Consider the following 24,629-nt stretch of genomic DNA (forward strand, 5'->3'; position numbering starts at 1 on the left):
TACAAAAATGCCCCAAATTTCGCTAAACCTACTGAGTTTAAAGCGAAAAGATCCTCCCAGCTATGAATGGGCTAATGAGTTTGCTCAGCTTTGTACATTTAAAACCAGGCTTTTATGTTTTAATCTATCCTGCAATCCCAAAATTCAAGGTCAATATTTAGGCACAAGCTATTAATCCTAGTCATGTTAATAGCAGCTACATAAGCCTACAGTCAATATAGTATTGGATTTTTAATTGCTGCAAGTTGACTACAGGCGTCGTGCACACCCCTGGCATTTCCCACATTAAAGTCTGCTGATAATGAATGTTTAACATGTGGTGTGAAGCCACGTCTTCTTCTTGTATCACGGCTCACTAAATGAATCATTCATGGTATCACTGCCATCTCGCTCAGTTTCGGTAAAACAACAGAGGGGCTCTCTTAGTCTTTGATTGGTGCCTGTCATCATGACCTAATATTTCCTATTAGTGGAAATCATCCGAAACCATGATGTAATGTGTGTGTAAAAAGTGTTTGCAGCGCTTCCAGCAGAGGGCAGCAGAGCCTCACGTTTCTACCGAGGCGTGTATCGGCCCACGTTACCACGTGGTTAAATAACTTAAAATGTATTTTGTTGAATGGATGTTAGTTAAATCAAAGGGATTTTTACAATGACACCAGCAGCTACACAGACGAGAGTATAAAATACTTTTTCCATGCAGATATGCATAAAATGAATAGTCAGGACAGAAAGATGAAAGACCTTTTAATTACTAATCCATCTTTTTGCAGACTGCTATGCTGTCTTGGGTTTATTATCTAAGAAAAATACATCATCCCACGGATTCATGTTTAACAACAATATTAGACCATATATTAAAACGTTAATGTTTAATTTTATTACAGCCATTAACAAAAGATTTCTACATTTTTAATGCCCGCTCGACGTTTGTCTGCATTCATTCTCCACTAGGGGGCAGTCCTGTCCCGTCAGTAGGAGCAGCTCTTGAGGAAACTCGGGCCCCTGCAGCATCCTTGTCCTTATTTTAAACGTGTTGTTGATTTTCATGCCAGTGTCATGTGTGTTGATGGTCTCAGCGGACTTAAGGGGATGACCGGCTGATTTCACGTCACACCGAGCCCGTGGGGTGTTTCTCTCTCTGCTGGGTGACAGCTGCCGTTCTCCTGCACAGTGTGTCCAATTGATAAAGTTAAATCTTCCTCCTGCTCTCTTTAATGGCTGCTGATGAATAGTTCACGCGGGGCCTTGTTTGACCCGTGATTAATCCTTTTACCGTGGCGGTGATTTATGTTCCCACCCCTCCTCTGCTGAGTGAGCAAAAGGCTACTTAATGGTTTTTAAAACTGGCCAGGTGGAGTGGTCCGTGCCCTAAAAGGCTCTTGATGAGTCCATCCAGCAGCTGATTGTGTTATTTATCTTTTGACCTTTAAAGTGAAAGTTGAGTGAGCACGCATGCACTTTTTCCACACTGACTTGCTTTGTAGTGGTATACTGAATATTAGCACTTGGGCGCTGGCCAGAAAAATTAGTCTTCAGCTGTTTACGCCACTGAGCAGCTCTACTGGAGCAGCTGCTTAAGGGCTCCTCAGCAGAGGCTGATGAGCGAGGACAGTGTGTTTCTCATTCTATTTCAGTGCTGTCAGAGGACTGAGATCCAGCTGATCAAAGCCACAAGCAGATAACGATAAACAAGCTGGATGGAGACTCTCAGCGTTTGGGTGTTTTAGAGAATAATGACGAAAGACAAGCTTTCAAAAAAACGCACAAAAAAAGACACTTAACAATAAACAGCAACCAATTAACTGCACCATCCACCCATCTGCTCCACCGATTTATTCAGGGTTGGGAAGGCCACTGTTCACTGAATCTGTTTATCATACATGTGCCTTGTTATCAACTGGTGAGATGCTTCATGTCTCTCAGTAATTGGATCCCTGTGTGTGTGTGTGTTTGTGTGTATGTGAACTATATACAGAGACAAAGTATGTGTGTCTCTTAAGACAGCCAGCACTGCTTTGCATTCAGTTTAATCATAACTTGTGGACCCTGAGTGACAGGTCAGAGCAGTGGTGCAAGTTTGACTCAGTTTGTACCAAATATCATGTGCAATCCTTGTAATTCAGATTTTGACATTTAGTGTTAGATTAGCTGTGTTTTCTTTTTAAAATGCTATTTTCTGCCTGTATTCTCTCATACTGGGAAGATAAACATGCACTATTTAAGCTAACATCATGAATATAAGAAAGGAGCAATCAAAGGAGGGGACAAACAGCAGAAGGAAGGTAGTAAAGAAGGACGAACATAAGAGGGAACAAGACAGAGAAAAAGAAAGACAGACGCTGTGCAGCATTTCTTGGTTTTGGCCAGAAAAGGACATCTGGAGACACTTTTGGGATTTGAGGAGAGGGCCACTGAGGTGAATCACTTTTGTGCAACGTAAATGGAAGCAGTTGGGTTTCTGTGTGTGGGTGCGCATGTGTGTACGTGTAAAGAAAACACCACACGGGCAAAGGGCGATCTCGTAGAGTTTCTGCACGCTCAGTGAACACATTATAGCAAAACGTTTCATTTCTACTTTTGTGAATCGTATTTTCGGTGATTCCGCCTCCACCGGGTGGGTCACCGAAGAATGGGGAGAAGAAATGAAGGATGTTGTCGGGGTTGGGTTTGGACATTTGCATTATTCCAAATTCACATGTTCTGTAAACGCCAGGCACAGGTTAATTACACACATTTGATCCCTCAGCGTGTCAGCGTTGAGACAGATGCACAGCTAAAGACGGAACCCCGCGACTGTCCGTTGCTGGATTTCTTTTGGTCTAATGTTTTCCAGTGGATGTTATCCGACTGTCCTTCCACACAAAAGCTTTTGTGGCTGCTCGGAGGACACTCCATCACTCCCTTCTCCTGTGCAATCAGCTTTGATGATGGGAAAACTGCCTGTCCAGAAACTGATTCTCAAAGACTGGAAAACAACAATTCAAAACTTGTTTCAAAGAAGTGATTTCTGTCATACATTTGGGGAAAAAAATGTTTTAACAACTTGAAATGTCGCCCCATATAGAAAAAAACCTTCAGATGAATGAGCAATGACGTCTGTTTTTTGATACCTGCCTTAATTTGTTTTGGTTGCTTTTTGTAATGTTCCTTATTAATTTATGCTTATTTCTAATCAGGGTATTTTGTTGAGTTGATGTCTTTTGTATCAAATGTTTTTCAGTGTCTGCTGACTGGACTCTATATTAAAATCTCAAGAGGCAATTAACACATTATAGTAATGCAATGTGAACAGCAGGACCGACAATCTCAATTAGTTTATTCTAAAAAGACAACTTTCACCACCTTCCATACCACATGTCTTCATATCTGTAAAGCAGATAAATATGTTTCATTTTTCATCAATCATCTGACAGAGTAAACCAAAAGTGTCAATATTTACAGTACGTCAGGTAATCCAAAAATAACACAGCGTGTTTTCTCCCTTTTAACAGTCATTTACTTCCATTACCCAAAGACTCCCTCTCAAAGTAGAGGTGGAAGGATGGTTTTGATTGTTCAAAGTAATTTATTTAATTACATGACTGAAACGTCGCCATCATACGTAGCTGTCTGCTGCTGTCTCCAGTGGCATCAAAGGTGCTCGCTTCAGTCACGCTGGGAATCTTGCATCTGGGTAGCTGTCGCGCTGTCTCGATATCTGAGTATTTGACATCACAGTGTCACACCAGGGACAGTAAGTGGGTGGAATACTACAGAGGCGTGTCCTTTTTCTTAGTATTTGTGCGTGAGCGATGACGTACAGTATACAGTAGCACACACAAAGGACTGAAGCTACGAGGCTGGCAAATGCTGCCACTGTGACAAAAATTTCCCGTAGCATATACTCACACTTGCACCTCAGCTCATTAAAAAAAGACTTCTTAATATGTATCCCATACAGTGCTACTCCTCTCCACTCTTTATGATTTAAATTATTGCTTTATAAAGCATATGCGGTCAGTGATTATCACATTAACTCCTCAGGATCCACTCCAATAATAAAAGACTAATACTGTTACAGTATACGCAGATTTTACAGTTATTCTACAACGCTCATACCGTACATATATATTTCTAATTTCTTGCTGACATACTGCAGATCAGTCACATACAAAATGACTGATTGTTGGAATGACATTCGGCTTTAAGTGTTATTATCGATGCTCCAAACTTAAAAGTCCAAAATTAAAGAGATGAAAATGCAGTGTGGGGGCGGGGGAATTGGTTAAAAATTGTATTGGTGTTAGTCAAAATGTATTTAAAACCAGCTGTAATTTCTTGTGAACGCGCTCGACTGGAGACTTCCTCTATCCACTGCTCAAACAGCGGCGCTGCATGTAAATCTGTGTTTACGCCACATGTTTTCACAATCACTGGGTTCAGAGTTTAAGGTGATGGGAAGCTGTGCCAGAGAGTTATTTATGTGATGACCTTCACCAGAGGGGGGAGAAAATACTGTGCGCATGTAGAGCGTATGTCAAAAATAAACCCAAGCACAGTTATTCATCACAGTTCTGTCTTAATTGCCCAATCAGTCCGAATGAGGCAGGAAATCAAAAGGAGATTTGCTGTGATCAAGCATATACCAGTGAGAGGCCTACATCATCACTAGTGTTGTGAATCTTACATCTTATCACTATGTTACAGTGGGTTCCCCTGTCTTGAGCTGGGCTTTGTCTCTGTTTCAGAGTCTGTAAACCAGATTGGCCGTGTTGAATGAGAATCCTCCAGACGGGCTGGCATGTAGTCTATAGGCTCGTCCTCTCCCCTTTCACTCGTTGATTCTCCGCTCACATATCTGAAGACAGCAGCTCTTCCATGGCTCCTGGAGATGTATTGTGACAGGGGATGAGGGAAAAGGCTGCCAAATGGATCCAGGGATGAGCTAAGAGAAGTTTCCAAAGGAGGCTGCAGAGAGAGAGAGAGAGAGAGAGAGGAGGGAGAGAGGAGGGGGGAGTGGTACATAATTAGGATTCGCATGGATAGAGAAAGCAGAGGTTAAAGAGCAGAAACAGTACTCTCGCATCATGTCCCATTATATAATCCTGATTCCAAAAAAAGTTAGGATCCCTATCCTTGTGTATCCTTTATACAATCATGTGTTCACAAAGTGGTGAACCTCGCTCCATCCTCGCTTGTGAATGACTGAGCCTTTCCAGGGCGCATTCAACAACTTTCCCAGTCTTTAGTTGCTCCTGTCCCAACTTCTTTGAAACGTACTGCTGCATCAAATTCAGATTTAGCATATATTTACAAAAAGCGGCTGCACGGTGGCGCAGCAGGTAGTGCGCGTGCCTCACAGCAACAAGGTTGCCGGGTCGGGCCTTTCTGCGTGAGGTTTACATGTTCTTCCTGTGCATTCGTGGGTTCTCTCAGGGTACTCCGGCTTCCTCCCACAGACCAAAAACATGCTCATTAGGTTAATTGGTGACTGTAAAATTGCCCCTAGGTGTGAGTGTGTGCGTGAATGGTTGTTTGTTTGTGCCATGCAATCGACTGGCGACCGGTCCAGGGTGTACCTTCTGTACCCCAGGGTGCCTCTCGCCCGTTGATGGCTGGGATAGGCTCCAGCACCCCCCGCAACCCCGAAAGGGATACGCGGTATAGAAAATGGATGGATGGATGGATTTACAAAAAGCATACACGCTGATGAGGTGAAGTGTTGCCCTTGTACAGTTTTCAATTGAGTATATATCAAAGTCGAATAGCAAATGTTCACACTGTTGTATTTATGCTTTCCACAGTGTCCCAACTTTTTTGGAATCAGGCTTGCAAGACTGTCTCTGTTAATGCACCATGCGGCGTTTGCTCCTGCATGCTAAAATGATCTCGCCTTGGAAACACATCACTCTCATCTAAAAGCCTTTTCAAAGCACGAGTATGGGGCTGATAACCTTCCTGAATCTGTATGTGACACCTTACTCCCCCAGACTGTAGTGAATTATCAAGTAACCCACGTGGCTGGCCTCTCATCATGTAACATGCTGCACTCAATCACAGAGCAACAACCTCCGTAACAACCAATAATTTAGCATGAAACACTGGTTGACTGAATAAGTAAGAGGACCGTGGTGGTGCGCGAAGGGTGCTGCGATGTTGCCGATGCAGGTAGAGAGAGAGAAAAGAAGAACATCGTCAAAATAGAGGTGTGTAATAATCGAATGCAGGTGTGAAGCTCGATTTATAATATATACAAAACCTAGTGTTCATATCTCTACAGCATTGTTTTACTGAGCTGTTTCAATATACCCTGTAGTTAAATTTAAAAAAGCTTTACAATAGATGCACAAAATGATGTCATTAAGCTAATCAGCAGGTAATAACAAGCCTTTTTTCTCAATGTCATTACCTCTTTGTCTCTCTCTGGAAACAACAGATGTGACCAGGTGGTTTCCCTGACAACTAGCCACCTCGCTGTGTCCTGAAATGACACACGGTGTCAGTGGGAAGGCGGACTTTCCTCTCCCAGACTGCTGGCATTTCAGCCCTAAGCCCCCTACCTCCCCTCACCCCGGTTGGTGAGGAAGACGGGCCACCTGTCTCTAGACACAGACAGATGTAATGTGGCACTGGAGTGAACCTGAACCAGGAAACGATGGAGAGAGAAAGAGAGAGAAACAGAAGGATGGAGAGGAACTGATTTGACTTGAGGCTTGTACAAACGCAGAGACTACCGCTTCTCTGATAGAAATCCTTTCAAATGAGCTCCCAATGGAGTCGTCAGAGCCTATAGGTGCAGCAGAGGAGGAGAGGCAGAGGGGAAGAGGGCCTTGAACAGCAACCGGGCAAAATTTGCGCTGAGGAGAACTGACATGTTCCTCCTTTTTCTCTGTCTGTCATGCTCAGAGTTTCATTCATATTCTAATTCAGAGCTACAGTTCAGCTGGCAGACGCCACATGGAGCTCTGAGTAAAGCTCCGCAAGGACGGGCAACATCACAGGAGCGTTTCAGAGGAACAAGGTTAGCAAGACAGTCTCCCACGGCAGCAGACCGCATATCTTCTGAGGCGGGCTAGGGGGTCAAGGCTTGCCATTGGGGCTATTCTCAATGCCATCCAGTTTCAGCTAATTACCGCTGAGGGTCTGAAACATGGCAGATGGCTACACACAAAGGCAGAGACCGACTTTGATGAAAATTTGATGCGTTGAGAAGGAAGGAGGGACTGACAGTTTATTATAAAGATATACCAATAACCAGAGGCTAAGAAGAAGAAGAAGGAGATCAGATCCCCCTCTGGGCTCTGATCTGAATCCTCCCTCCCAAAGCTTTGCAGATGTTAGCACAACCCCTGCATGGTTCACAGTACCCTGAGAGAGCTGTGGCTCTGGGCTGTGGAAGACATCATCCCTACTTTTCACTGACTGACTGGTAAATAGCACAGCCTTGCCTCCTGAAAACGTGAAATACAGTAAGTGAAGTGTCTAAAAAATACAAACACAAGATACATGCACAAAAGGGAACAGCTTTCCTTCCCATGAAAGGGTTATGTGCAAGAGGAAACACGAACAACGGACTGAAATAATGCAATGCAAACGACAGCAGTGAAGGTTGAAGTGGAGGATGGGCCCGCGTATGTACAACTGCATTCAGCTTTGATGCTCTGCTTTGAATTTCCACATTGCATTATTTTTCAACTGGCAGCAACTTTAAAATTTGAATAAGTTTTGTTATTCAACCATGACCTGAAACTTTGCCCTAGCGATCCTAACACAAAAATAAACGCTTTGAGGCTCACACCCTCTGTAGGATGGAAAAGGATGTAAAAAGTTTTTAGTTTGTTGGAGTTTGAATGAATTCGAAAACTTTAAAATGACTCCCAGCACTGATAATGCATATCGAAACTCCACTATGCTCAATGAGGGATGAAAAAAGGGGGATGACATTCACAACATTTTGACAGCAGCTTGACTTAAAGCTTTTTTCTTAATCAAATTTGTTTTTAATCAGCCCAAACTTTACTCTTTGCTCGCCATTTTACACAACAGACATGTAAAAACGTCCAGTTTGTGATCATTTGTTTCCAGTTTGAGGCTCTTCTTGAGTAGCCTGTAATTCAGCATTTGTGCTCATCTTACACAATGTTTGCAGTACTCTATTCCTTTGCTGTCTGCTGCGTCCCATTCTTCAAACGCGCAAAGCGTCTGAAAGTGTCAGATTCTGTGCTGCGTGTTGAAAATAACACCACATTCATAAAATCATGGTTCCATTCACGTATTCTATGACAGCGGTAAAAGAAGAGGACAGAGAGGAATATTCAGCAGACAGCATTCTCAGAAGAGATGTGATAAAATGTATGTTCACTGAGAAAACAAAGAAAAGTGTCACTTAGCTGCTATTACAGAGAACAAAACACATTTAAGTTAAAGGGGAATGGAAATGAAGTTTTGTGCATCCTTAAATTTGGGAGTTTTGTGAGACAGGTTTTAAAAAAATGGTCAAAGTTGCTGCAGTTGATGGACTTCAGGCTACCATCTCTGCACTTCCAGTGTTCAATGCATGTTTTCTGTCAACTATTTTAAATCTCAAGCCTAATTCAAGGAAACCCTGAGGACGTTGTTCTCGTCAGACTTCAGAAAGCTGCCTCCAGAGTCATGGAAGACATTATACAACAGTTTTGACTGGCTGAGTAGTCCCTGACATGATGAGTAAGCTGACCTTAATGTGTAACACCGCTGAGGTGCCCTTTTAATACAAATTAAATTCTGTTGTTAAAACCCTTTCCTGAAATCATCCCATTTGCTCATCAAAAGTGAAACATGGAAATCAGCAACAAATACACTTCACATTTTCTGTTGACTCGAACAACAACAAAAAAAAAATCACTATCTCATTCAGTCACAGACATGCTTTTTTTTTTTTTTTTTTGACTTCGCACTCATTTTTTGCCTTGGTTATTGTGTGGAGAACAACATTTTCAACAATAATTTGCAACAGAAGTAATGTGATTCCATGTTGAGTGTGAAATGCTATTACAGTGCTTTGAGCAAGTGAGCCTGCTCCAGACAGATTACCACGGAGCAGAACGTAGGGCCCCACAGCCAGGGGATAAAAAAAGCTATCAGACCGAGCTTTCTTTCACTGTCCATGTTCCTTCATTAACCTCTTTACCCGTCTCATTTCTTTATCTCCGTGATCTGTATTTCTCTCCATCTGTTCAACATCTCACCTTCACCTCTGTGGCTCTATCGCTTCCTCTTCTTCCTTTTCTTCTCTCTCCATTTTTAAATCTAACCTTTCAGGCGTCTCGGTTCTCTTTGCTATCATTTGTCCTCTTAATTTTGCATCGCATGTTTTATTTTCAAAAGGAGCTGGAGAGGACACAGAGAGAGCGCTTAGTGCTTGTAAAGGTTTAAGGAATCACAGAAGAGAAGCTTCACGAAGCTGCTGATGTGAGTGATGCGAGAGCCTTGTAAGGGTCGTGTTAAATCTTGCTATCATGGCTCAGATCAGAGACAAACTCGCATCACATTCGAGCTTATTTGTGTTTTCGTCCTCTTTTCAACATTTATTGTGAGATCAATATTTAATTTTTGGTAAATCCATTGGAGATAAATCAAACCTGACAGGCGGTATGACACAAGGCTTTGCTAACTCACACCAGAATTGTAAATGTATCGGGAGAATCACTCAGGGAGAATAGCTGGACGGGTGCGTTAGGTTGAGTGCAGTACAGTGTGAACCAAAACGGCCTGTGCTCTGCTTCTTAACGATGCGCGTGACAGCAAATCCAGCAGGTGCATTAGCTACTCCGTGTCAAGTCCGGCTCTTTATCTCTCACCTCCAGCCCTCATCCTTTCTATTCCACCATCACTACGCTTCTCCACATGCATCACCTACGAATTACCAGTCGAAACATCAGCATCATCTCCCTCCTCCCCATATCGGTGTGCGAGTCTGCAACCGTGCTAGTAGCTCTGTGAGGCTGCAGTATTTGGAGATAAATGTGAGCGGTCACAAATTCAGCCTGTGAGGAGCATGATTGTCTGAACCAAAGTTCATGGCAATCCATCTAAGAGCTGTTGAGAGATTTCACTCAAAACCGCCAACTACATGGTGGCGCGAGAGAATCACCAAAGTCAGCAGGACTATGGACCATGAATATCCATCCAAAATTTAAGTGGCGATCCATAAGTTATTGCTATCCTTTGGGCACCATGGATATCTACCAAGAGACATTGACACTTAACATTATTTTTGGATATACCTCATTCATTAAAGATGAGATGCAGAGATGTGTGAATTGACATTTTATGGTCAACTGTTTTTTTTAATGTTCCACACTCAGACCTTCATCACCCCTGGCCTCATCTACACCTTATCACCATCTCATCACACTTCTCATTTCATTTCCAGCATTGAAACAACCCCCATTATCACCCCTTCGGACGCCTCCCACCCGGTCTTACCTTCATCACCTCCGAATAGCCTCCAACCCTGTGAACCTCAGGTGTTTTATGAGGCCACCAAATTAGCTTGCCCTTATAGCTTAGAGTCAGAGCCTGCTGAACTGGCAAATTACATTTGCATTGCTCTATTAATAGAAGTGTCCAACAGCAATTTAATTTTTTCTCCTTACCAGTCATTGCATTCCATCGTTAATTTTAATTCAATTCAACAGTCTTGATTGACATGTATGTCATAAAAAACAATTTCCGCTAATTGTCTAAGAGGAGTGAGCTGAAATGATTAGAAAGGAGACAATAAATTGTGTGTTCTGGCCGTCCACTGGTTAAAGGAACATGCAACTGTGACCTGCGAGGTACCTTTGTCACATATCACATGTTTCCTGTCGCTCTCTTGCAAGGGTGGGATCTAACCAAATCCATTAACTCAAGTACTGTAGACAAGTACAGTTTTGAAGTATTTGTATATTTGAAGCAAATATTGTACTTTTTACTCAATTGCTTTTAATCTATAATTTCAGTTACTAATTAATTTTGCAGATTATCAATATAACATACAAGCTATCGAGCAGTGCATAAAGTCATTAAAATGAACCTCGTCTTTACCAGCTGCAATATTAAAGTGATAAACGCATTAATGCATCAATGATGATAATTCAGTACTATCATATATATTATTCTGAAATGGGCCATTCTGCAGTTTTACTGTTGGTACTTTAAACCTGCCGTGTGGAACCGTTGTCTCCCCCTTCTGGCAATTCCTAGTTGTGGTAGCCTACTACGGTCGCTCCTGTCTGCAGCTGTGGCCAACCAGTCATTGCTGGTTGATGTAAAACACATCATCACCATTGTGCCGGGAATGTGTGAACTCGTACGGCGAAGGTTTGAATGTCTATGTAAAAGTCCCACCTACTTTGCTGTTAATACCTTTGTACTTTTACTTAAATCAGACTTTTTGCATGACTTTTACTTATAACAGTATTTTTTACACATTCAACTAAAAGACCTGAGTACTTCTTCCACCATTGTAGTTCAACCAGAGAGATTCAGTTTACTTCCTTAGCTGGGCTGATCTATTGTATCATCACCAGCTCAGAGAAAGGCTTGTTTGGTTCGTGGTGCCTATGCTTTGTTTTTTCCTGAAATTTTTGAAAATGCTTTGTTTAAACTATTTTATACCGTGCTATTCAGTGACTTCACATAAGCTGATTATATTGCCAAATGCCATCTCACAGTCAGGAGCCCATTTATATGACTTGCTTAGTCTCTATAGATCCCAGAGTTGCAGTCTCCTTATCTTTTAGATCACATCTACCTCCTTCTGTCTCCCTCGCTCGCAAACACTTTTCATATTGCTGTGGGAGTGTGGAGCTCTCACAAAATCTGTGGTTCAGATACGCAGTTGATGTTGATGTCTACAAAAACACAATCAGGTCCCAAAGGTGGGTCAAAGGAAAGATTAAAATGGGCATAAAATCTCGAGTTATTTATATCTTTTCTGTCAAGCACTTACCTCAAAGCAGACTGTAGTAGGAGAATGCAGGGGAAAAAAACAGCATCAGTGTGAGCTTGTCAGATTGCAAAGACCGCTTCACTTACTTGTTTGAATGTAGCTGGTGATTGTAAGAGCCCTTACGCCATCAGCTCATAATGATCAGTTGATGGCATAAGCAGCTTCATTGCTTTGCCTGAACTAACGTATTAGTCTTTTTTGGTCAGACCTACTTATGTCAGGGGAGATTGGACCATTTAGAGCAAATGGTTATGCATTTATTTTTTGGGGGATTTCTGCAGAAACGTTTCCTCTCTTCAGGGTGCTACATGAATCAGAGGGGAACAGTTAAAACTGCTCGACATTTTTTGCTCCTTGTTTCAGTACTGAATTCCTAGACAGCACATTAGAAACAACTAAAGCAACAAGCATGTTCCACTTAAACGCTGCAGATTCCCACTCATTCAAGATATGAGCTCAACCAGGATGCTGCTGCAGCTGAGTGTAGGTTATGATCTAAGGAAAATGAAAGTGAAAAAGCTGCAAGATGCTCAGTGCATTTGGCTCGGATTACAAATCATGAAAGAAATGCCTTTCATTGGGGTGTAATAACACTAAAGAGTTAAATATATATGTATGCATGCATTTGCAATAAGTACATCTGGTGGACTTTTCTTCTGATTGATGAATACCTGTGTCGTATTTATCCAGGTGCCAACAGGGAACATTTTATTGCAAACTGGAAGACGTAAACAATCTCCAGGGAACATTTGAAATCCACTTCTAGAGAAAGGAAATTGTGTGGACATTTCACTTTGATGACTCAACAACCACCTACAACAATCACTAACAACAGTCAAGACAGGCTTGCAAGAAGGAAGCCACATCAAACTGCTGAATCCAGGTCAGCTGTGATAGACTGAGGCAGTTTATTGATGGCTGGATAATAAAAGTGTTTACCGAAGCCATCATTCAGAGGCAGGGCAGCAAATCAAGAGCTGCCATCAATAAAGCCACACACAGCCACAAACAATTGGCCTTCGATGTCCAACTCCACGTATGTCACAGCAGGCGTGCGTGCCTCAGACTTCCTCCTTCCAATTTGGCCAAACCCAACTGCTCTCCACCTGTTTGTCAGTGTCTTTATCCTTCCCGCTCTGACAAAAACACATTTGCTCACAGAAATGCACAGAAACATGGTTGTTCACACTCAACATCTTGTTACTTACTTCTACTAAGGAGCTGCAAGTTGCGGACCTCTTCTCTGACCTGCAGCTGGAGGACTTGTTGGAGGACCTCCTGCCTCAGCGTCTCCTGGACGATTCCCATCCTCTCCAGCTTCTCCCCGTTCAAACGCAGCAACGCCCGTCCTGCCCGGAGGAGGAGCACGTGGATTAAGTTTCTCTTCTCATTTAGAACATTTTTCCAAACAGTTATTACTACCAATAGAGCTGATTAATTTCATTCAGCCCATGTATATTTGTCTTTTCAGTCAACCAGATGGTGAAAGAGTTACTTTTTCTGTGAACAGCCAACTGTGAAACAGCAGTAGGTAAACTCCCTTCAATTTACTGCCTACACGAATACAGGATTAAATGTACCTTGGGGTGTCAATCTGAAATACAGACACAGTTGCATTCCAGATAGATTAAACTCCCTGTTGTTATTGAAAATAATTTCCAGGCACAATACAACCTCTTCTTTAAGGGGTTTGCACATTCCTCCTTTGTGCATGTGGATTTCCTCCCATACTTTAAGCACATGCATTTCATGGGGATATGAGACTTTAAATGGCCATTTTGCACGAGTGTAAGGGCCGACACTATCAGTGCAAATGTGCACATTTATGTCGTAGATTCACTATCCAATCTGCGACTATTTATTTCTTCGTATGTACTGCAGCCTTCCAGTCTGTAGCAGTAAAGAGGCTGGCATGGGAAGGACTGCTCAGGCTGGCTGTTTCCTGTGGCTGAGTTTTACTAGAGAGTTTGGCAGTTAACCCTGGGGACACACACATTTAACATGCCATTACCCACAGTAAACAGCTTTTACAACCAAGTTGCACTCACACAAACACAAAGGCAGTATCAAAAACTTGTGTGTGTGGTAATACAGGCACATACACACCCCCCACACACACCCATGCACACACAGATTACTATAAGTAGGGGAGCTATGTCCTTCACAGGCAGACAGAAGAGGAATCCATCATACCTGCAGCAGCTCTGTACGATGCCCAAATCATAATTAGACTCATTACTCATGCAGCTCACTCTCCATTTCATTCCATTCATTCCCATTTCCTTTCAGTGGACATCAGTACCTCTGCTGTATCTCTATCTTTCTCTCTGTTTCTGGACAATATCTATGCATTAAGGATGTACTGCAGAGGAAAACTCCTCCAAACTATGTCCAAATGTATATGCAGTATCACCGTGTTTACTTCATTGTAATCAGGGTCTTTCTGTCTCTCTCTACCAGACACACTCTCGCACACGCACGCACGCACGCACGCACGCACGCACGCACGCACGCACGCACGCACACACACACACACACACACACACACACACACACACAGACTCAAAGTGTAGATAATGGGACACAATCATTAAACCATGTCTCTTGTTCCTTTATTTATCCACAGCAGCTAATAAGCAGGTCTGTCGGAAGAGTGCACGAGAAACGAAGAAAGGAGAGAACAGAGCAGAACAAAAGAGAAGACGAGAAAATTAGCGAATGAAAGGAGAATTAGTCCTTTGTCCCTTTTCTGAGCCCATGAAATATAAATATCCTTAATAGAGAGGCAGTGGTCATATTTCACAAAACTGGCCGTAGGGCTGAGAACAGATTTGCGTGTCTAGCAGAGATAGAAGATCGACTGCGGTGGTCTGCTGTGGTCCTCAGTGGACTCAGGCCTGAGCTAAGTGCCTCTAAAACCATCTGTAAACACCAATGTAACATGCCTCAAGCGATAGTATTCTCAGCATCTTCACCTCAGCAACACCGGTATTCTGTAAAGTAATAGCAGTGCATCAGTCCTTTGCCCATATCCCCTGACCGATACAAATACGGCGCATGTCGTCTGACCACATCCGGAGGCTAAAGCTGTCTGAGCAACAGCACTTGAAGGTGGAGTGAAAAGCCGGGTGTCATGGAGAGAAGCAAGATAATCGTATAAATACGGGGATAACGGCACAAAGAAGTAGCTGTCTCTCCTGCAAGGCATTCCGCAGTGTTGTACACATGAAAACTGCTGCATGAAGTATGTGTGAAAGTGGGATTACTGGTTTTGGGAAGGCAGTCAGACGCAGGCCGCCTTAATTCTAATTATTCTCCTAAAGTTTGGGATCTACAAAACTCTTCGACCATTCGACAAACACTTCTGTTGATATAAACTGGCCCCTTTAACGCTTTCATATTCCACCTCTGGAACCCATTTTCCCCCCATCAGTTTATGCGCCTCCCCATGTTTTCAAATGTGTGACTCCGTAGACTCATCTGCTGACCTCATCTGCACTCTCACAAATCAATCTGCGTCTCTTTCTACTCCAATCTTCATTTCGGTCTTTTATGTTCCTCCTCCACAGTGCTCATAGCTGCATGTAGACTCTGGAGGTAAACTGAAATAGGATTTCAGCTTGGAAAAAAAAGCTTTTGATAAAGGTATTGAACGTTTAGAAAATTCAGCACTGAATTCGATCAAAACAAATAAAAAAAAAGTGGTGTTGAAGCAGAAGTGAAATTTTGATTATCAGGATGGCACAGATGTACTTTTACCTTTGTCTGCAGGGACACAACATTGAGGGAACCCAAACAAAGATTTGTTGAAGTCAAGTTTGGTAGTTTGTATGCAACACAGACTATCAAACATCCTATAAGAAAGTAGGAATATATTAATTTGAATTTTTTTTTTCCCCATCCCAACTCTCTGAAACAAGATATACAGCTCTCACTGGAGCTAGACAAGCCAGACCTTGCCATACAACCAGATGGGCTGGAACAATACAGACAATAGCTACCTCTACTGTGGGCAAGTCTCCACTCCCTGGGAGACAAAACCATGAAAGACCAGTTAGCTTTCATCATGGTTTAATGGATATGTGTATGTGTGTGTACATGTGGTTTAAAGGCACATTATTTACTTTTCCTCAGAGTCCAGGTGCTCTCTGTTTCTAGCACATAGAGTAGAACAACCCATTTTGTGTGAGTGCAACCGTCTTGGGGATACAACAACAATAATTTTCCATTTATTTTGTGCACAGTTTCAGTAATCTTTTTACACACACACTTCCCCATGTACACGCTCATCAACCTCTTCACTCCATCTCCCCTACAGCCCTCTCGTGTGTGCTTGCCAACAGCAGCACCAGTACGTCCTAGAAAAACCACTGCCCTTGGTCTGTGTGCATGTGTGTGTGTGTACAAATGAGACAAAGCAGATGAATGGGGCTCAAATCAATTCCCCTCAGACAGACTTAATACAGCTCCTAATAATTGCCTGCAGATAGGGAAAGCAGTGCTGTCAAAGGGAGAAAAGAGACACAAAAACAAAAGCTGTTTCAACAGAGATCGCTTTTCTCAATTTGGCTTCAAAATAAATTGCTTATTAACAATGTCTGTGGGCAAATGGGACGCAGTTCTGCCTTGGCTAGGACAATAATGACACTTAAAGCTGTCTGAAAAGCAATCCAGGAGGGAGGAAGGTAAAGACTTCCTCATGAAAGAACAACCTTTAGATTAAACCTGTGATAGCAGTCCAATTCAGTCCAGGCTGTCCCTGAAGGCCGACACCGTATTATATTTCTTTCATGTTGTACATAAAGTAACAACAAGGTAAGTATGTATGTAGCCCTATAGCCATTAACCGTTAACTTTATTTCACTTTCAGTATATATTCCATGAACTGTTCTCCATGTTCTTTCTATGGCTCCATCCTGCCTCATGCGCAATTCACACCTGGAATAAATTGTGACCTGCTTCAGGATACATTACACTGATAAGGAAAACAGATTATTACTGCAAGGTGTAAATTCAGCTGCAGCTGGAATGCAATCCAGTCAGCACGGCCACTTCTGAAGGTGGTCGAGCTCGCTGCTTTTTGATCAGATCTCAGTCTGCAAATGCAATCTATACAGTTTGCAGGTGACAGTTTATTGACTAGCTGACGGCTGAAGTCTTCCAACCTGCTGCCCTACAGCACATTTAACCCTAACCCTAACCCACATTTGTAATTTCTTATCACTGCGCAGGCAAAATGTAGACAACAACAAAAAAGATGCATCTTGAATAAAACCACCCGGTGTGAATGAAAGGCGTGTGATCATTATTCTGAGAACTCATCGAGTTACAGATCACATTATTGATACCAGGTAAAAACACGGCTTCTGTCATTAAATCACATACACACAATTTTCACAGCCAAGCATCAAACCTTTTCAATCTGCCAATATTGGCTGTAATCTGACCCATTACTTATACTCTACAGGAGTGGTGGAGGTCGTGCTGCAGCCGGTTCTCACTCACAACTTGTCACATTTGAACGCTTGGTCAGGATCCCTTGGTGTCCCTTTTTAAGGCATCAGGTGCCCCTGTAGACAGCCCATTCTCACTCCTGACACGTCAAACGATTTAGCATAAAGAGAGAGAAAATCTGCATTTGGAGGAAGGGGTGGATAGATGGTTGCATCAATTTCACCCACGGGATCTGGGTTCAGGTCCCATGTGAAACCAACAGTAAAGATTTATTTCTTCTGTAAGTGTCGTAATGTAGCTAACTTAAAGTATGTAAGTGATGTACATAACTAAAGTACTTATCATTCTAATTTAAACCAAACCTAGTAGTTTTGGTTGTTATCCATATCCGAAATGCAACCGTTTCACAATGTTCACTTTCCATTACAAACTACTACACCTACCAGATACTATTATCTCCATGCTCCATCAGGCTTGCTTGTCAATTAGGAGAAGAAATAAAATCTGATAAAAAGGACTCAATTAATCATAAATTGCACATATATTACTCTGTGGTGAAGCAGAATTATAATCACACTGCATACATTCTGGCTCTCTATTTCCTGCTTTTGACCAGCGCCCATCTAAATTGTCATATTGTCTACTATAACAACATCATGAATATAACCAGACAGAACAACGACAACAGTTGTGATAAAGTGAATACAACAAAAGATGATAGCAAGAATTTAGTGAGAAAGCAGGAGAAACAAGAGAAGCTGCACCGATCTCCTCAGGCAGCCTGATCCGTTGTAATGGAGCCCTCGCTGAGAGAACAAGAGAGGTGCAATTACCTTTGGGTCACTGAACTAAGATGATACAGAATCCATTTCTCCGCTCTTGGCGAGATCCAGCATCTTTCTGTGCACAAAAACTCAGAGAATTTGTATTGCAGAACCATTTAGAGATATGATCCTTTGATTCAGACCATATGCACTGACAACAAAAAGACATATTCGCCCATCGTTTGCACAAGAAAACACAGGAGCTAATAACCCAGGCAAAATGGAATCCAGCTGGACACCAGGGAGCGAACATGTAAGGATAGCTGGATCCAAGCCTATCTTTGTCTCCTGTCTGTTTGAGAATATATAAATAAAAATGATCAGATCAGAGCTGCTGTAACTATGACGGCTGCAGCACTGTTAACCCTGAAGCCAGTGCGTATGCATGTGCTTGTGTGTGTGTGTGTGTGTGTGCGTGTGTGTGTGTGTTTGTGTGCATGCAAATGTAAGTGAGTGTTGGCTGACCCTTCGGCAAGGAACAGCAATCTGTTCTCTGAGAGACAGTGAAAAAAAAACAAAAAAAAACTGTTCTACCGTCTGGTCTGTCAAGGCTGGGGATGCGTGTGAATAAATGTGTATTTGTGTGTTTGTGTGAGTGTCTGTGGACACATTTGTATGCACCTGCTCATGTGTGTCTATCGGTGTTATGCGTGTATATGCTTTTGCATGCATTTGGGTGGGCTCGCTAACAAATAAATGTGTGTACGTGTGTGCGTGTGGGTGGGGGTGTTGTTTGAACTCAAAGCGCGATAACCCACCATTTCCATTTTTTCCGCAGCTTTCCCTTTCTTCTCCAAAAATAGGCTGCACTCCTTTCGTTACCTCACATGAATGCCTTTTAAATCTCCTTTGGAGAGATTTGGGTGTAAACCTGTTTCCAGTTGAAAAAGCTAAGCTGTGGAACCACAAACCTAAAAATAAAACTTCTGTGACATTTGGTAAGCCTTTTATGGTATTGGCTTGCAGTGTCTTAGCCTATAGAAGCACCGCAGCTGTCCTTATTAAAAGGAGAAGAGGTCAGTGAGTAATGTTTGAGTATATCGACGTCAAGCAACATCTGCAGTTCATTTCTGCACCATTAAGAGTCGCAACGATGAAATCAGTGATGAATTCAGTAAGAAATGATGCTACAACATGCTTTGTGTGCATGCATCTTCATGTGTTGTGGACAGTACCTGTGATGGCGTGATGGGAGAAGGCCTCTACATAGGTCAGGTAGTTGTGAGGACAGTGTTTCTTAAGCCACTTGCAGACGTCCTGCTGAGTCCACAGCACCACAGGTTTAGACAGACTGGACAGAGTAGGGCTGGTGTGATACACAGTGAAGGCTTCTCCAGGACGCAGCTGAAACACACAAGAAGCAGAAAACTCTATATCAACTGATGCACTGTAGTGTGTGTGTGTGTGTGTATGTGTGTGTGTGTGTGTGTGTGTGTGTGTGTGTGTGTGTGCAGGTACAGTATAGCAAGAGGGAGCCAGCAAATGTGGGTGTATGTGTGCAACTTTGTTTTCATTTCCTAAGTTACTATATGATGTAAGTTCGAAGATTGCTTTTTTTTTATTGCTTTTATTTGTTTATTTATTTTTTCAGATAATGGCCCTGTAATTGCTCTAGCTCACTTGAATATACAACATGCTGGATTTTCTCATTAACGCGAAATTAACTGGGATGATGCTACAGCACAACAAAATCCCTTCTGGTAGTCTAGTGAATCATGCAGCACACAGAAAATGTGCAGAGTGCAAATAAAGCCATGTAAAGCAGCTTATTAACGGTGTACACAGTATCACGTAGCCTGCGGTGTTGTCTCATTCATCTCGTATACAAACCAAAAATGTACCTTGCTTTTAACCACTAACAAAGGTTACAGTCTTGCCTTGTGTGAAGCAAACGAAATTCACATAATGAGCTTAAATGTAACCCAAATTAACAGTGAACATAAGGTTTAAAAGCTTGCAGGGCTAACAGACATTGTTCTTTTGATTAAAATGAGCACCCAGTTTTTCACCTCTCAACCCTCATTTAGAGAGACGAATGTAAAGCTGCTATTTCCACTGCATCACCATATTGCCTCACACATGTGGCACTTCACCCTTCTGTCAACAGCATATCTTGATATGGTAATTACATTCCATTTATTATTTCTACCAGCATGGGTCGTGCAGTATTGTGGCTGGTATGGCCTTTTTCCAAAGGTAATTTTTTCTGACAGCGGCGCCTTCATTATGCAGTCAGCGCTACATTAGTGTGATTCTGTCATCTTTATCTTTCAACAATGTGCACACACATCTTTATTTCTCTCTCTGTCTCCTTCTTCACGCACCTTCCTCCGACCCCGAATGCTGTCAGACAGCAGGCTTTGCTTTGTGTGTCATGGCTATGTGCGGGGAATTAATACAGACATTAATAAAGTCACCACCAGTTCATATGGGCCAAAAGCACAACCACTCCTTGTCCCTTCAGCTCCCTCTCTGTCTTATGGGACTCACTCTCATATCTAATCCATTCATTCATGCTCTGACTGAGCCAACTCCACAACAAAGGCTTTGGCTGATTTTCAACAGAAAAACACAGAACTGCTGCCAAACGTTCCACTCCATAACTGACTGCGTTTAATGGGATTATGTATGCTGAAATGTCATACACACAAATGCAACTTGCACACAATCTTGTTGCTTAATATCCAATGTTCTCCCTGCCGCTTCTTGTTAATGACACAAGGACCGGCTCCCAGAACACCTTCACGTCTCAATTTGTGATAGACACAGGTTTATGACTATTTACGTCTTTGCCTGTTGCTGTAATGAGATCTCCTCCTGTCAATTTAAGCACCAATCAGCCCTATCAAGTTTTGGCTGGTCCACCAGCTAAGTGCGTTCTGCTTTGTTGGCCTTAATTGAAAACAACTCCATTTCTCGGCTCCAGCATGTTTGCTTGTTTCCTAATTACACACATACTTCTACCCTGACTCAATGGAGCGCTGAAGGCATTTTAATACCCCAAATTTACTGCTCACACCCCATCATTAATTGTGATTGAGTTGGGAGAGGTGTGGAAATGCTCTCTCTTGTGGATGACTGAGTGCGGACGAAAGAGGATCAAAATGTTCCCTTGTCTGTGGATAGCCGTAATGTGTTCCCACTGTGAAGCTGCCGTCCTGCTGATTTAGTCAGTATCGTCTCCCCAGTCCTCATATTGGCATAGTTGAGTAAATATTGGAGTGAGTGGAGGCTGCAAATGCCTGGACAATCATTAAGTATGTTAACTTTATTGAGACAAACAGATCTTTGTCTACATCAAGTCAAGGGCAACAGGACCTGCTTGTACTTTCAGGATCAAACAGGAAAGTTTTTGGCATTTTGGTCACCAGTTTATACAATGTGATTCTTGCTAATGTCTGTACCAAACAAGCATATTCCCTTAGGTCTGGAGAATATGATATGTAGGTTGGTGCATCTCTGTAGCACCACAGTGCTTCAGATATAATTTGTATATTGTGACACATTTGACCTTTATCAAAAAATTGCCATTCCAATATCGCCATATCGCATTTTTGCTAATATTTTGATTCACTGATTCATTCATTGACCTAACCAGGAGAAAAATAAGGAGATTGATACCACAATGATGTCTGTACAGTAAATATGATGGTACACCTGGAAACTGCTAGCCTCGCTGGTCGTGGATGGAGCCAGGCTTGCTGTTTCCCATTGTTTCCAGTCTTCATGCCAAGCTAAGCTAACTGGCCGCTAGCATCACATTTACTATACAGAAATAAGCATATTTGCCCACATGCTAAACTATTTCTCTAAAATATGGCACCATAGGACATAAAAAGTCATTTGGGTGGAAATAGACATGTTCAAACGCTTATAGGTTTGTAAGTGATTAAGGTGAGGGCACCTTAGTTTTTGTCATGTGCTTGTCATTTGTGTCATTTAACAAGAAATGCAGATATTCTAAACAGAAAACATATTAGGTGAAGTGTGAAGCAGGGACTGTGAAAGTGCTTGACATTGAATTGAAGACGATTGTGTAACCAAAGAATGATCAGTACAGTTCTGTCCAAATGATGTGACTGGTTCAGCAGGAGATATATAATAACAGTAACATACACCACAGTCCTTTTTCCTCAACACTGACACACTTCAGCTCTCCAGAAAAAAATGCAATTTATAATACTCACTGCCACCGTGACTACCTCTATTTTCTGTATGGTACGTTTGGTGCGTGCTGTAGGTGTCAGTTGACACATGTGATGCTGCCAATGTATATTGCACTTAGGAGAGGAGAACAAGAGCTGCTGGCTCCGTGATGTTAAAACATAAATCAACCCGAACACAAATAGTGCAGTTATCTTTAAGAGCTCCTAAGATATATGGCATTACATCATCACAGAGGATATAAATTACCTTAAATCCACTGAGACACCATTTAGTGGCCATAACAAATCTGCAAAACAGATTCAGATCTTTACATGTAAGTGGGCAACAATGTATATTAAGGCACACATATTCACTATTAACTACTTGCTTATTTGCATGCGTATTAGTTTGGCTGATATTGGCTCTTTACTAGTCATTTTAGTCATTAGTCACTTATTAAAACCTTATTCTGTATGACCATATTCTACAACTACTAATCCAGTAGTGTTTTTCCCTCCATCACCTCCTAATTACTGCTTATTGATAGACTACGTAAGGAAGTTACTATACATGAATTATGATCTTAATAACCTAACCCTAACCCTTAGGCAATATGCTACTAATACGCATGCTAATAAGAAGCTAGTTCACAGCAAATATGTGCACCTTAATATAAAGTGTTACCGTAAGCTGTAATGATTCATTATTGAATATTTTAGAAGTCACATTTGTTGACAGCCTTTCAGCTTTGCCGTATATGCTGTGAAAAAGTGAATGAACTACAAAGACAGACAAAGAATGACGAAAACAAAGGGAGGACTGTGTGCGGGGGAGTGGAATACTCTTTGAGTGAGTAACGGCCTTCATCATCAAGAAGCCAGACAGAAGGGAAATGGAATGATAGCTCCCCATCATCCTTACTCTCTCGCTCTTCTTACACCGCTTTTCGGCCATCCATCAGACTGTATCTCCTCTGGCCAGTTCTCTGCCATCCCCGTTCACCCTTTACCAACCTCCCCCACTCCTCTTGAGACCTACTTCTGTCCACCGGGAGGAGCTCCCTCATTCATTACGTACAAGAGAGGAGGGGGAAGATGGAGCTGCTGGAAAGGCGAGGCATAGGCAAAGTGGAGGCTGTATATAGAGCCAAAGTCTAATGAGAGGTGGAGGACAGAGAGGAGGGAGAGAGAGAGGGGGAAGGTAATGGATATGCAGTCGTATGTTGTAGTCAGCACCAAAATGGCTGGGGCAGAAAGCCAAAGTTGAGCATCTTTAACAGGTCCTTATATAAGGTTAGCATCAAAATAACTGACTTTGCTTCATTCAAGTTTACATTTTGGGTTAAATTCACTCTCTCGCTTAGAGTTCGATGAGAGGATAACACTCTTGTCTGTGTCTGTGTGGTAAATATGAAGCTACAGCCAGCAGCCAGTTAGCTTGGCTTAGCGTAAATACTGGGAACGGGGGAAACAGCTAGCCTCGAAAGCTCACTAATTAACATGTTGTAGTGTCTCGTTTGTTTAATCTGTCCAAAAAAATGATGTTACTATGAAGAAAGCAGTGGAGACTGCAGGAAGACACTGTAAACCACAACTTGTCATTTTTACACTTCTGTTTTTGCATGGATTAAACAAACAAGATATAACACAGTGAGCTTTAAAGGTGCTAGTAAGAGGAGTTTTTCGTACCTTGTGGCCATAACCACATTCGCTGTTTCTAGCTCCTTATGCTAAGATGTAAGCTAATTGGCTGCTGGCTGTAGCTTCACATTTGGTGTGCAGATATGGTATCAATCTTCCAGCTCTGTCTCATTCCCTGTCTTCCTGCTTCCTCAGATCCTTTCTTTCTTCCTACTCCACATACATCTTCTGTGCACTTCTCTATTGATCATTCTGTTTGCAACCTCGAACAGCTTATTTGTCCTTCCCTGCTTACTTTGTTCTATCATCTCTCTTACCCCGACTCCCCCACTTGCTCCTCATAAATTTTATCCTCCGCCTGCCTGACTCCCTTGTCCCTCCCTGTCCTCTGTTTCTCGTTTCCTCCCTTCGATCTTTCCTCTACCTCGACTTCTGCGCACTGAGCGACTTTTTGTCCATTAAAGTGCCTGTGTGTGTGTGTGTGTGTGTGTGTGTGTGTGTGTGTGTGTGTGTGTGTGTGTGTGTGTGTGTGTGTGTTTGTGAGTATGTGTATGTGCCCTGTCTCACAGCATGTCTGAATCGGGGATTAGCAGAAGTCAGGGGAGC

At 42.3% G+C, this 24,629-nt stretch overlaps 1 protein-coding gene across 1 annotated transcript in view; it reads right to left on the bottom strand.

Moving 5' to 3' along the window:
• Nucleotides 1-3,303: 3,303 nt before the first annotated feature.
• Nucleotides 3,304-24,629, bottom strand: part of samd10b (sterile alpha motif domain containing 10b) — a 47,245-nt gene continuing 25,919 nt past the window's right edge. The window contains exons 3-5 of the mRNA XM_070968499.1: nucleotides 19,413-19,581; nucleotides 13,168-13,308; nucleotides 3,304-4,950 (exon numbers count right to left, since the gene is read on the bottom strand). Of these exons, the coding sequence (XP_070824600.1) occupies nucleotides 4,928-4,950; nucleotides 13,168-13,308; nucleotides 19,413-19,581 (333 nt within the window). The 3' untranslated portion in view covers nucleotides 3,304-4,927. The remainder of the gene's footprint in view (nucleotides 4,951-13,167; nucleotides 13,309-19,412; nucleotides 19,582-24,629) is intronic.

The sequence above is a fragment of the Chaetodon trifascialis genome, chromosome 8 (genome assembly GCF_039877785.1).
Source record: "Chaetodon trifascialis isolate fChaTrf1 chromosome 8, fChaTrf1.hap1, whole genome shotgun sequence".
In the NCBI taxonomy this organism is placed as follows: domain Eukaryota; kingdom Metazoa; phylum Chordata; class Actinopteri; order Chaetodontiformes; family Chaetodontidae; genus Chaetodon; species Chaetodon trifascialis.